This window comes from Bactrocera latifrons, unplaced genomic scaffold, assembly GCF_001853355.1.
Source record: "Bactrocera latifrons isolate USDA-ARS-PBARC rearing strain unplaced genomic scaffold, ASM185335v1 scaffold_149, whole genome shotgun sequence".
NCBI classification, from domain to species: Eukaryota; Metazoa; Arthropoda; class Insecta; order Diptera; family Tephritidae; genus Bactrocera; species Bactrocera latifrons.
Genome location: NW_017534952.1, coordinates 431954 through 446117, shown reverse-complemented (window position 1 = coordinate 446117; position 14164 = coordinate 431954). Strand labels below are relative to the sequence as shown.

The 14164-nt window shown below is 46.0% G+C and overlaps 1 protein-coding gene across 9 annotated transcripts in view; it reads left to right on the top strand.

The window, feature by feature from the left end:
- The window catches only part of LOC108965804 (protein split ends), a 58291-nt gene that overhangs the window by 39453 nt on the left and 4674 nt on the right, over positions 1-14164 (top strand). For 8 of the 9 annotated variants that reach the window (XM_018928436.1, XM_018928432.1, XM_018928440.1 and 5 more), the window contains 2 exons: positions 60-7776; positions 7846-14106. In XM_018928436.1, coding sequence (XP_018783981.1) covers positions 60-7776; positions 7846-14106 — 13978 coding nt within the window. The remainder of the gene's footprint in view (positions 1-59; positions 7777-7845; positions 14107-14164) is intronic. The other variant, XM_018928437.1, reaches the window with a different exon arrangement.

Below are 14164 nucleotides of genomic sequence, written 5' to 3'. Positions count from 1 at the left end.
CTGTCTTGACAAATCTTTTGAATACCATGTGCTTAATTGTGAATATTTATTCATTGCAGTCTCATTCKCATACGTCGGAGACAGGAAATACCGCTGGTGCTCAACATAAAAGTAACGTAAGTTCCAACTGTGATGCCACTGAATATGATATCACGGCAGCCGCCGGTCAACGAAAGAGTGAAGTGCGCCGCCTTTCAGATTCTAATAATCAGACCAGTCTGAAGTACCATCAAYATCAACATCAGTATCACACACATTCACAATCAATGCAGCCATATCAGCAGCAACTGGTTCGCCGACCGTCCATTGATATAACGGCAACACTGGGAGCTGTTGGCATAGGATCCGTTTCTACGCGACATGGAAGCGTGAGTAGTACTGGCTCTGGAAGTGATCACCACCATCAAACATCACTTCCCACCGCTATTGCTTGTAAACGGCGACGAGTCACTGGTAGTAATAGTAATGGAAATAGTAGTACGCTTAGTTCATCTGCCTCAAATCTGSTGAGTGGTGTCCTATCCAATAGCATTGGCTGTGGAAATGGTGGTGGTAGTGGCGGTGGGACAGTAAGTGATGACTATCAGCAGCACGGTACACGAAGTCGTGGCCATCCTTTACATTCCCATCACTCCCACGATCCCAGTGGAGGAGAGAGTGCGGAAGGCTCACGTCCAGGCACTCCACTTTGTGATGAACGCCCCGAAGTATTGCCTAGCGATCCACGGCGTCCGCCCCGTGAATGTCGGCATGAGCCAATGATATTGCCACTTCCGAAATTCGGTATACAGTYTTTTCATCAGCATCGCAATAGTCTGGCAGGACAAACAATTTCAAACGCTACAAGCCACACCGGTATCAATGTTGGTGGCTACCATCACAGTAGTGGTGGATTGGTTTCCTCTTCATCTATGGTAGGGTGCAGCAACAATATCAGCACGCACATTTTGTCCAAYACAAATGTAAACAGTAGTAGTCATTCTAGTCATAGTGCTCTGCCAACAACGACGACTTCAACAGCGTCATCAGGTTCCTCTACTGTGCCGGGATATCCCTTACATAGTCCATCTAATCGATATTCATCACACTGGCGTCCGCATCAACATCAACATCATCATCATCCGCAGCATAGCCATGGTCATAGTCATCCCGCGCATACGCACTATAATCAAACATCAACTGATGTAGTTGGAGCATCGATGGTCAGTCCATTGCGACCACGATCGCTCAGCTCGAATTCCAGTGATTCCGATGCCCCAGGGCAATTAAGTGGTAGCCCTTCTTTGGAGGAGCGCATAAGAACGCTGGATGAGATGTATGAACGGTGGTCTGGTGGCGGAGGAAATAGTGGTAATAGCGGTGGTAATGGTCCTAATGCTGCTCCGAATGTAGTGAAACGTCATGACTTTGTCAGTCAAGGTGGCCCAACTGCATTTCGGCATGCACATCGCAGTGGCGAACATCATAGTGGGGGCAGTACTTCATCGCGATATAAGTTTCCTGATATCGACGTCTGTGATCTCAAGCCTTCGGAGATTGTTAAATCAGTGTTAGCAAAGAAATCAATATTCGATGATGATTTGCAACGATTGAAGAAGAATCAGTGGTACGAGCCGTCTTCAGACGCCTCACAACTGGCGAAACACATAATTGGAGTTTGCACCTCGCCGGGCCTGCCTAATTTGGCAGCCACGAAGACGCCCGTGGTTGGGTGCAGCTCTACAAAYAGTGGAAATACAGYGTTAAACAAATCATCAGGTGTCTTGTTGCAGCGATTAAGCAGTCTTTCGCCTATGAATTCGCCACAGGCGTCGATATCCCCATATAACAGCCCATCTCCATCCCCATCGGTGAGCAGTAGTATGACGACAACCATATCTTCGTGCCCGATCAAAGTCGGAACAACGACTGCGACAAGCTGCATTAGTACTATTTTAAGCACAACAAGTGCCAGCAGCATTTCTACAGTTGCTTCTGCTAGCAGTTTGGCAGCAGCAATGAAGGGGTTACAATATCCATTTCCGAGTCATCCACCTTTACCGAGTACGGCTGCTCCTCTGCCCGCTGCCCAGCCGGCTCCACCAACAGGCCCCGCTCCTTCAGACCCGCCACAACCGAGACCATCCCAAATAGCGACATCTGATACAAGCAATTTGGATGTGAGTAACACGAGAGTGAAGACAAATTCGATTACTAAAAGTTTGAGTGTACCATGGGCAGCACCTAATAATGATAATGTTGGGAAAAGCGATAGCCGGATTTTGACCAAATCAGTTTCAGTTCCTGGTAGTACAAATGCTGGCACAATTAAGTCCTTGAATACGCATACGGCTAATAACGAAGTGGCGTCTCATGTTATAAGCCGGAGCACCTCATCAACAGCTGGTACTAAAACCAATGAGGAAATGTCCAAAGCTCCGAAGCAACTATCGAATAATCTGACAGCGATTTCGAAAAAGAACGAGCGCACATCTCACAAGCACAATCATCGCAATGAAAATGAGAAACGTTCAGGGCGAAGTGATCGCGTATCGGAAAGGCGGAAAAACTCAACAAACTCTCAACATTCAGGAGTCTCGATATCTACATCACGAGTTGAAGGAGATTCAAGTGAAAATGAAGCAAACGACAGTAATATTGCTGAAAAAGGTCAAAGGTTAGAATGCGATGATAGGGAGCCTGAAAAGGACAGAGAAAAAGAGAAGTCACACAAAGATCGTGAGAGAGCTCGTGATAAGGAAAGAGAGCGTCAGGAACGTGAGAGGCGTGAACGGGAAGTCCGCAAACAAAAGGAAGAACATGAAGCTCGAGAAAGAAAAGAATGCGAGGAACGGGAACTCAAAGAGGCTGAGGATCGACAACGTCGAGAGGTTGAAGAACGAGAACAAGAGCGTGCATTACTTCGAGAGCGGGAGCAAAAGCAACGTGAACGCGAACAACTTGAGCGCGAAGCACGTGAGCGAAAAGAGCGTGAGGAAAGATTGRCAAATGAGCGTAAGGAAAGGGAAGATCGTCAAAGTGAATATAAAGCGAATGATGAGCTATCCGAAAGTCACGAACGAGGAAGAGAAGATGCCGATCATAACGATGTTGAGCGTGAAGATCGAGACATTCATAGAGAAACTTTGCGAAGAAAGTCAGAATCGACAGATAAGGTTGATAAGGTAGATGAGAACCGAACACATACGCTTAATAAAAATCAATCTGAAAGCGATTTAGTACGACAGATTAATGATGCCGATTTTCACAATAACAAAGAAAATTCAATTGATGAACCAAAGAGTCCAGCAACCGTCGAAACTTCTAGTAAACATCGTGGAAGAAAATCATCACATAACTCTCCAATACGCCTACCAAAACGTCGTCTTAGCTCACAAGATAGCAATCACGGCAATATAAGTAGTCACCCTTCCGTAAGTGAGGATCCAGTCAAACGTTTACGGATTGAGACTCAAAACACAAAGTCAACTGAGCGACAGCATCAGAAAGAAACCACTCCTGGCTCTGAACACACGAGCAAGCACTCAAGCAATAAGCATCAACATCAACGTACATCAAGCCAGTCTACAACGGGTAATATTGGGACATCGGATTCAGTTGTGGCTTCCGGTGAAAAATTGAAGATTAAAGAACATTCGAATAAACATAGAAGTAGCAAACATCATAGGTATCAGCTACAACAACATCAAGCCAACCCTCAAGACATTAGTAAGGGTGAATGCGAAGACAATAATATTACTGCATCCACAGCGTCAACATCGGCGACGGTCATGCCGACAGTGATAGTTCCGTCAACAGATAAAGTAAATCACCATGAAAACATTTCGGATCAAGAGCTTGAGAGTCCAACACCAACAGTTCATTACCTAAGCAGGAATTCACTTAATTCGAGTGGGGATGAGGGAACGTCTCTTCAACAGTCGAGGTGCGTAGCAAGCGGTAGCCAACACAAGCAACGCGATCACAGTGGTCATCACGTGCGCCATAAAAACAAACGTGATCATCGTGAGAGAAAGCGTCCATCAACTACAGAATCTTTAGTGTCGGCAACCAGCAACCACTTGACTGATGAGGAACTTACTCACAACCCAAGTCGACGYACATCGGTTGCGGGTTCGCACAGCGGCGAATTGACAATACCAATACAGAAATGTAAACAGGAGAGCCGAAGAAGTTCGGAACGAAAATCTTCTCGTTGTTCAGATGAGGGTCTTACCTTGACACAGTCACATTCTGCACACCATCGACAGGGTAATAACGTGAAAGCAACTCCCTCACGGAGAGTTATCATGAGTTCGGACGATTCCGACGATTCAGACGATCCAACAGATGGTGGGAAGAAACACTCCATTTTCGATATACCTGATGAGGGACCCTATGTTTCAATGTATGATAAGGTAAAAGCTCGTTCCTGTAAGAACATGCAAAAACACGAGGAAGAGAAAAAGATCAAAGCGAAATTTACGCAATTGAAACAGTCACGTGCTAAACGAGAGGAAAAGAAACGTTCAACTAGTTATGAAGGTGATTCCGATTCTGATTTTGAGGATCGCAATCAACGCAGTGGCGGAAGCAGTTCTTACAAATCACGCAACCAAAACAATCTTACATCTTCCTCCGATGACGACGATGCTACAAATATGGCAACTCGYCGTCGAAGCTCGCAAGCATCTTCACATCCTCATCGCATGTTCTCTGACTCGGACTCCACAACAACTGCCGAAGCAGAAGCACGACGTAACAAGATACATCATAAATTAATGCGACTGTGCGATGATGATGGTGATGACAGTTCCGGCGACGAAAWACACGCAAACGCGCGAAAGTCAATGCCATCATCGCCAAGCAAACGAAGCTCCAGCAAAAGAAATTCACATTCAACACGCATAGCATCCGACTCCGAATCTCAGTCACAACCAGCTGTAGAGATAAAAATCAAACAGGAGTTGACTGACGAGGAAGACTGTGATAATAAATTCAAAATGCAGATAAAATCAGAAATCCTGTCAWCAGAAATGACAGCAGAATCAGATGATGTTAAACCAAAAGAACCTTATATTAAAACCGAAGACGAAGCGAACTCGGCGCCTATTGAAATTAAAAAGGAGTATAAACATTTTACGGGTAATTCAGTGATTGAGCATCCTGATTATGAACTGACCTTGGAGCATTTATCAACTAAATCGTCCTTGAATGTTCAGCAACAATGTTCACCCGAAACCCGTAAAAAGCACAAAAAAAGCAAGAAACGTCAGAAGAATAATCTTCCGATGCCAAATGCTCCAACAACACACAGTATTGTGGAGGCGAAAAATGTTTTGGTTACCCTTACACCGGGCTCTTTTCAGATGATGAATTTTATGAGCACCCCAGAAAGTAAGGTAAAACCTTTACTGTCCCCGTCATATGATCCCTTTGATGAATTGAAACGTGAATGTTCATCGCTGTCCACAACAATTACCCATGCAAACAATGGCGCAAATGAATTGTCCGTATGTGAAAAGAAACGTCACAAGGAACGTAAGGAGAAAAAGCGGGAAAAAATGCGTAATATGAGTGATGGAGGGGGCAGCATTGATTCAGATAAGTTGTCCAAAGAAGAGCGCCATCGGTTGAAGAAGTCGAAAAAGTCGAAGAGCCTCGATACCACGAGAATGATATGTACTGATGGCAGTACAGTGAAAACAAATTTAGCGGCGTCTATCTTGACAGTACCGGTGGCTATTACACAATCAGTACCAACAACTCCACTTGTTGCATCACACACACAACCGATGACACAGGCAGCCAATCTTCCAACCACAACATCCAAGCGTGGTGAAAAGATGGAAGATATTTTTGGCCCAATATCGGATGAAGAGTCCCAGTTTACCGATGCTGAGGGTAAAGAATTATCATCSAACTTTTCGGTTGATACAAATTATGGTGGACTTTTGACATCGGCGAGCAACATAACCGGACCGGTAGTTTCAGCAGCACTGAACCCCTACAAGCAGGATCCACTTACACCAAAATCACACACAGTTGAAGAGAATGAAGAGAATAAGCAGAAGGCACCTGCGTCGATTGGAGACAGTGGGGAACATACCGATCGAGAACGCCACAGGAAAGAAAAACGCGAAAGACGACGGAAAGAGCGTGAGAAATCGCGTGAACAACATGCTCTCTCAGCGTTGCAATCGCGAAAACAGCATCACATTGATGACGAGAACAGTGTTGATCTTGACGAGGCTGGTCGTGCTCTAGAAGCACAACTGATGGAAGATTCCGACAACAAGCCAACTGAAGATGCCACACCCTCTACCGCCACAACTTACCGCAGTGATATGACTGATGTATTTCGCTTTTCTGATGGTGATGAAAATTCTCTCGACTCGAATATCCCGCGTAGAGACAAATCAGATGTCCATGAAACTAATGCTCCAATCCACCCSCAACCATTGGGAGTCGCCACAAGCACATCTGCTACAACACTAGTACATATGAAAAATAAGGAGAAGAAGAAAAAGAAGAAACGGTCAAAAGAAGAAAGGCATCATCATCAACGACGCGAGTCTAGTGCTTCAGCGARTTCTAACCAACATCATCCACCACCACAAGAACCGCAGCAGCAACTGCCACCGCAAACAGCTCCGTTGCAATCACAACATTCCGTTATGTCACCACCATCAAAACTTTCCATTGATATATTGGCAGCAAATGCAAAGCAAATGCAGAATTTAGAGACTCAAATGGATAAAGATGAGAGTGGAGAAAATTCATCAGCTCTCACACAWTCGCCAATCTGTAAACCGTCACCCAGTTTACCTTGTTTAACTGATGATGACATTGATTTAGGTGTGTCATCGATTATACAATCAACACAATCTACCAATGACATGCTGACCCTATCACCTATGCGCGAAAAGAAGCTGATAAGTCCGATACCTAATACGCCTACCACAAACCCTACTCCATTTGTGAATGATAAGTCTCTATCTAGCGCTTATGATCCAACTACTTCTCCAGTAAGTTCGCTGACGTCGGCGACAGCTGCCGCTTCGTCCACACCAACTACAACTAATGCGCCTGATATGACTAGTTTGGCGACTGCATCTATCGAATCAAACTGTCCCACCTCTACCATAAGTACACCAACTACAACAAAAAAGAAACCAGAAATATTTATACCTGGTTTTGATGGTAATTTGGATGAGCAGATAAGTGAGTCGGCTGTAAAATCTATATCTGTCGAATTTAATTCCTCGATATTAGATTCAAATGCCGATGAACCGAAAATTCCAGTAGAGTCCCCTCCTGACCTTGCCCCAAAACATATGGACAAAACAGAAGACTCAAAGTCAAGAGTAACGATCTCTCAGGAAGAGACCGAAAGTGCTGTGTCTGCATTATTGGGTGAAAGCTTTGGCAATTCCTCTAATATTGATTATTCGTTCCAAGATGACCCACTTGAGGATGATTTGGCTGTGGTTGATAGTGGCAATGTGGACGCTTCTGAGCCAGATGAAGAAGCCGCTATTGCTGCAAAGGCTATTGAGACCACTATTGAACCTTTGCAACCAGAAGAAGATGCCGAGGAAGTGAACAAGGCCGTACAAAGTCTTAGTACCGAAGAGATSGATGTCAAAGTTGATACACCGCAATCCGAGCGTGGTCTTCAAATCGATACTGATACGGAGGAGAACGCTGATGAAGCTGATAGTAGCGGAGCAAGTTTGAAAATTGATGAGTCCGCAACATCCGGTGATATATCAGACGAGTTAGCCGATAAAGAAAGTAAGTGGCATGAACATCCTTTAATGAAACCAAAACTGATCTATGAAATTGTTTTATTTAATTCTTCAGAAAAAACAAGTCCATTCCGTACAGATGCCCAAGAAGACCAGAATGAACCCTGCTCAGTCATTACAAAAGTGGAAACAAGTTCTCAACCTGGCGAAAAAACTGTCAAAGGGAACTTGGCTTCAACAATCAAACTAGAACCTCCAACTATAAGTAACTTGGTCCAACCGGCTGTACAGCCTGTGAAATCTGTACTGCCATCTATGATCAGTCTACAACCATCCACATCTACGGTTGTCGATGCGGTGCAAGATAGGTCAAGAGCGGTTGTGGCGACCCCATTTGCGGAAAACAAGGCAGGCTCAAGCTCTATTTCTTCCGCAACAACGACTTTTACCACGACAGTACAATCATCAGCAACCACTAATATTAGTTCGATATGCTCTCCAACTATATCTATGCAACAAGAGAAGAGACCGTTTGTTGTTACTACATTGCCGAATGCGCTTATMACACCGCCCACCATAAGCATTCCGGAACCCCCAGCTCATTTCGCCGTACCACATCTATTAATTTCCCCCAGGAATGGTGGTAGTAGTGGTACAACGTCAACGCCGGGTGAACATCAAGTTCTTCTCTCACCTAAAGCTCAACAGAAACAGCAATCAAAGCAAATGGTAGGTCATCCGATGCCTACTTACACGATCAACGTACGTTCGCCATCTCCACTCAGTCCGCAGAAACATAACCCGTCTAGAGGTAGTACACCAACACGACAACTGAGCCCCACTTCTGCAACAATTGCATCACCAGTGCCAACAGCAAAAGTYCAACAACAGCCATTGTTGTTGCACGTTAGCGGGCAACGTTCATCTTCATTACATCAACAACAACAGCAACTACAGTCGCATGTGCTGCAGTATTCGCCCAACGCAAGTTCACAATCTCYCAATGTGTCTGGGAGTCCTGTTATTTCTGCTCAACAATCGACTACGGGTGTTGGCAGCAATACCAATAACATCAATACCGTACATTCGCCACACCAAATTCAGAGTATAGATGGTAGTTGTGGAGTGGGAAGTAACAAGAATCTCAGTCCGTCGCCAACTCCAATTAGCGTGAATGTGACAAACGCTCGTAATCAGTCTTCGCAATTAACGACCAAGCTAGCTATTGAATCTGCAGGTATGCACCCACAGACTGTGACTGTGCAGAAAGTACCACAATTGCCCGCTCATCCCACYATCATTAGCAAAGTGGTAAGTGTGAAGCCCCAGCAGGCACAACAGTCGTTGATCTCGCCGCCACTACAGTCTGGGCAGGCTAGCGCCAAGGCTGCTTATATGTCAGCTCATCAGCCGACAACTGCAGTTCAACAACAGCAACAACAACAGACCATACAATCACAACAGGCACAGCAACAGCGGAATTCACCGCAAATAATTCAGTCAATGTCGAAAGCACCGAATTATCAGCAGCAACCGCAGCCACAATCGCAACCACAATCACAGTCGCAGCCCTCACCAAAGTATGCGCAACAGCAACACTTATTGCAACAACAAAGACAGCAGATACAGCAGCAGCAGCAGCAACAACGACAACAACACCACCAGCAAATGCAACAACAAATATTGCAGCAGCAGCAGCAGCAGCAACAACAACAACAGCAACACCAACAGCAATTAATACAAATGCAAAAATTGCAGCATCAACAGCAACAACAACAAAATAAGCACATTCCAACACAGTTAACGGTGCAGCAACAACAACAGCAACCGCGGCAGCGAGTTTTGCCTCCAAATCACCAAAATATACAACAAAATCAAACACAACAACAATATCAGCAGCATCAACAAATTCCACTGAATCGCCAAGCGGTAAGCCCTTCAAATACCACACCAACTCCCACGCATCAAAATTTGGTAATATTACGTTCACAACAGCCAGCCATTTCTAGCCCAACATCTGTGAGCAATTTATCACAAAATGTTGTACCATGCACTGTGCAAAGCGCACAAAAACAGGAGCAACTGACAACATCTGTGCCCGTGCAACAGCAAACACTAAATTCAATGAGCGTTGCCGGAATGCAGTATATTTCTCAAATGCAGCCCCCAATTCCTCAGAGCTCCAGCAATCTACAGCAGTCGGCTCCACCATCATCTCCGTCTTCTCTAGAAACAGCCAARCAGRCAGTAACTACAGCAAATACGTCGGTGCTTCAGTCAAATGCACAAAAGATGCCATATGTTGTTGATATTAAACCACCAGTATCAGCCCCAACACCAATATCACCGTCGGCATCTACAACGACAACAAAACAAATTCATACAACTGATATGAATAAGCAAGCGCAGAAACCTTTGCCGGCGGTAGCTCATGAGAAGCCAGCGGAAAAGGTGGCAGAAAATGTGTCTGTAATCTGCAGTGTTGAAGGCAACGTAGGTGTTGAGAAGGCTACATTCAACACAGTTACTCAGCAGAAACGAGATCGTTCGATGCCCGCGCTTAACGCCGACGAAGCTACAATCTCTATTGGTACTGTAAAAGCACTAGATTCGGTTATAAAGAAAGTTGATGTGCCCGAAAATAAAAATATACACAGCTTGCCCACCATTCYCCAGCACACGGAAGTCGATGCGAAGCCCGACAAGCCATCCGCTTCCATGCCGATTAAAAACCAACAATCGACGAATATAACTGAGGTAAACAGCAGTTTACGTTCAACGTCGGTTGCTGACGAAGTTACCAAAACTGGTAATCCATCAATGGGTCAAAGTGGAATTAATAATGTTTCGACGGAATATACGAATATAATTTCTTCAGATTTGGTAACTAACCTTTCAGCAACCTCTGGCACAGATCACGAAACTGAAGATGAAACCGAAACGAAGCAGGCAACTGTAATGACTGAAGGACCTATCGGTTTGGGTCGACTAGGTGTAAGCACTCGTGGAGGTACTGCAAAACGCGGTCGTCAGCCACGGGGTGGAAAGAAGCATGCCGGTGGCGCTGTAACTCCAGTTTTACCGTCTCAGTTGGTGGCTACCTCCAATGAGATATCTGGAGTACAGACGCGRTTACGTAAACCAACAACAGCAACGCCGGTAATGCGTGGACGGAAAGGACGTCCACCACGTAACTTTTTGCTGCAGCAACAGCAACAGCAACAACCTCCCCAGATGAATTTGGCTGGCGAAACATTCGACACGGCTAGCACTGGTAAGAAGGCGGCTCCACAGCAACGAAACGCTACGCCACCGACAAGAACCCCTTCAGCTGTGGCTGGTGACTCGGATGTTTACGAATTCCATGATGATTCTGGTGAAGAATCGAAAGTTTCACAAGATAACGCGCATTCGGTGGGTAGTCCAAGCGGAAGTGATGTTAGACCGCGTTTGATTTTGACTATCAAACCGGGCCAAAGTGCTCCAATTGTAAAAGCCAGCGAGAAACCCAACTTGACTGTTGCGGATGATGTGTCTGCCACAACAATGATTTCKACACCGCTTCAACAGCAACAAGCAACCATTAAAGTGACGCCAACAGTTCAGTCTGAGCCGAGGGAGAGCAGCAAATGTAAAAGCCAAATATCTGCAACCGTAGCTACGCCAYCTTCAACCGCGCAACTAACTCAGTTACCAGATATGCCCACTATGGAAGTAATCCAAACTCCTTCTATATCCGCAACTACGACCGGGACAATGGCAACGTCTGGATCAGTACCAACATCACAGAAAATGGGACATCCGCAGCCACAACATCCAATACCTTCATCATCCGCAAATTCAATGGATTCAGGCAGCACCACAGCGGCGAACACYAGAAAATCGCGGCGATTGCAAGAGAAAGACCGCTGTACCATCGACGACGTCATTGAGGATGTAGTGCGAAATACCATAACCGCGGGGTTGTTGCAGAAAGGCGCACAAACTCCGCCCAGACGCTCTGGACGTAACGCAACTCATGTCGCTTCGAAAAAGGATGCAGGTATGGAAACCCCACCTTCATCGCCAGCAATGGTGCGTCCACGACGTTCAAAGGATCGGAAAGAGAGCACAGAACACACCAACGCCTTGAATGATCTATCTTCGAGTGATACAGATGARCAACATAAAAGGATAATCGCAGCACCATCGAAGCAGGAGGAAGAAGTAGTGTTGCCTGTCAGTACGAATAGTGCAACAAGTACACCCAGTTCCGTGGCATTACAAGTATCGCTAGTATCTGCAGCAGCAACAGTAACAACAGCGTCGATATCACAACAATCTATACCAGTACTCTCAAAAACAGTTGCATCCACGCATATTCCTGCACAGAGCATAACGCATGGAGAAAAGCAGTCTCTGCCAATGCCGCAACAACTACATCACGTTATGCCGCAGCATCCGAAAAAGAAAGCGCTTGCCGCAGCGGAGATAGAGTCRTTCGTTGCCGCCAATAGTGTTTCGAAAAGTAATAATCCATCTACCACGTCATTGTCCAGCATTGACATACCTGCAAGTCACTCATCAGCTCCAACGACACAGAAAAGAAGTGGTGGAACCGCCGATATGGTAAGTAAAGCACTTGTCGACCCAGTAACGGGACTAATCGGCGGCAATTTGCAGCATGGCAAGGATGGCAACCTACCAGGGACAACAGCAGTAGCAGCAGCAGCAGCAACWTTGGCCACTATGCATAAAACGCCTTTGGACACGAAGAAAATAGTACAGGCRGCTATTGCGGCGGCTACAGCAGAGAACACTACGCAATCAAGTGACGTTCGYGGTACAGCTGCGTTGCTGACTAAAGCAGCCACCAGTACCAACAATTTGCAAACATCGCAAATGGTTGCGCAAACCGTTACGGTTTCTGCTTCCAATACAGCTCCTCACATTGCTTCCACAAAGTCGTTGTCWGTGGAAGGTTCTACCAAAGTGTTGACTACTCCCATATCCCTTTTGAACAAATCTGCTGTGAGTGTGGTCGTAAAGACAACAACAACACCCGTTATCATAAAACAACAAATTGTGCAACCCCAAACGACTGTAAAACCTACGATTTCGGCTAACAGCAAACAGTCAATTGTTGTGCAGCAGAGTCCGGTGGTTATGCACGCCCAGCCATCAAATGTTCGCCCGCCCACGCTAAAAGCTCATGTGCTTAACAGCCAGAAAACATTGCAGCAGCACCAGCACCAGCAACAACATCAGCAGCAACAATTGGCACAGTCACACCATATTGTGTCGCAGGCACAGCAACCAACGCCACCTACAATACATCAACAGCAGGCGAAACATATTTTGGTAACCAATTCGAATCACTCGATCGGATCTAACGTAATAACGACCCGTCATGCGGTGCAGCAGCAGCAGCAGCATTCACTTCCGCCTCCGCAACAGTTGCTCGTAAATATTCCACCGCCGAACTCTCCGCAAGTGGCAACGAATATAAATTCACCACAGTTGCATCATCAGCAACAACAATCACAACAGCATCAACAACAGTCCTCCCAACAACCGGCTCAGCAGACGCTCGTAATCAAGCAAGGCCAACCGACCAATGCAGGTCAGTTGCCGTCCCAACAAACAGTCCATGTTGTCAGCTTGAAGGACCCGGTTGGTCCTCAAGTTGGGGAAGTTCCGTCAGGAGTACAGCACCAGCAACAACAGGCAATGCAAGGAGGTAAAACACCACAGCATGCAGGAACGTATGCAACGTCCTTACCTCAACAACCACAGTCGCAACAGCAACAGCAGCATCAACACCAACAACCTCAGATAACTGTGCTAACACCACAGCAACAGCACCAGCTTATTAAACAACATCATCAACAACAACAACAGCAACAACAACARCAGCAACAGCAACAACAAACTGTGCTTCAACCACCTGTTAGTATATCAATGGTCACTCAACAGCAGCAACAACAACAACAACAGCAAAGTCCTCACGTCCAGTTACCACACGGCGTGACGGCAGTGCACCATCAAGGTCGCAATAAAATACAGTCTCAACAACAACAGCAACAAACATCTCCGCTTGTTATTCAACCAAGTGGCATTATRGGTCTACAACACCCGACGATGCTGCTGCAAACCAAACCACCAACACATCTACAAGCGCAGCAAGCCCATCAGCAGTTGACGGCATCACCGCCCTTGCAAGCTGGTGCCATTCCGGCTGTTAGTGGTGCTAAGCCCACTATCACCGCTATGCAAACACTGCAAGCGCAGGGAGTGCAAATATTGGCCAGCAGTGTGACAAGCCCACCGCCATCGACGCTCAAACAGACTACACCACAGCAACAACAGCATCCGCACAATAGTGCCAACGTGCCAGGTAATTTTTTTAGACAACACAGACCAGCGGTCCGTCATCCTTATGTTGCGACCTTTAC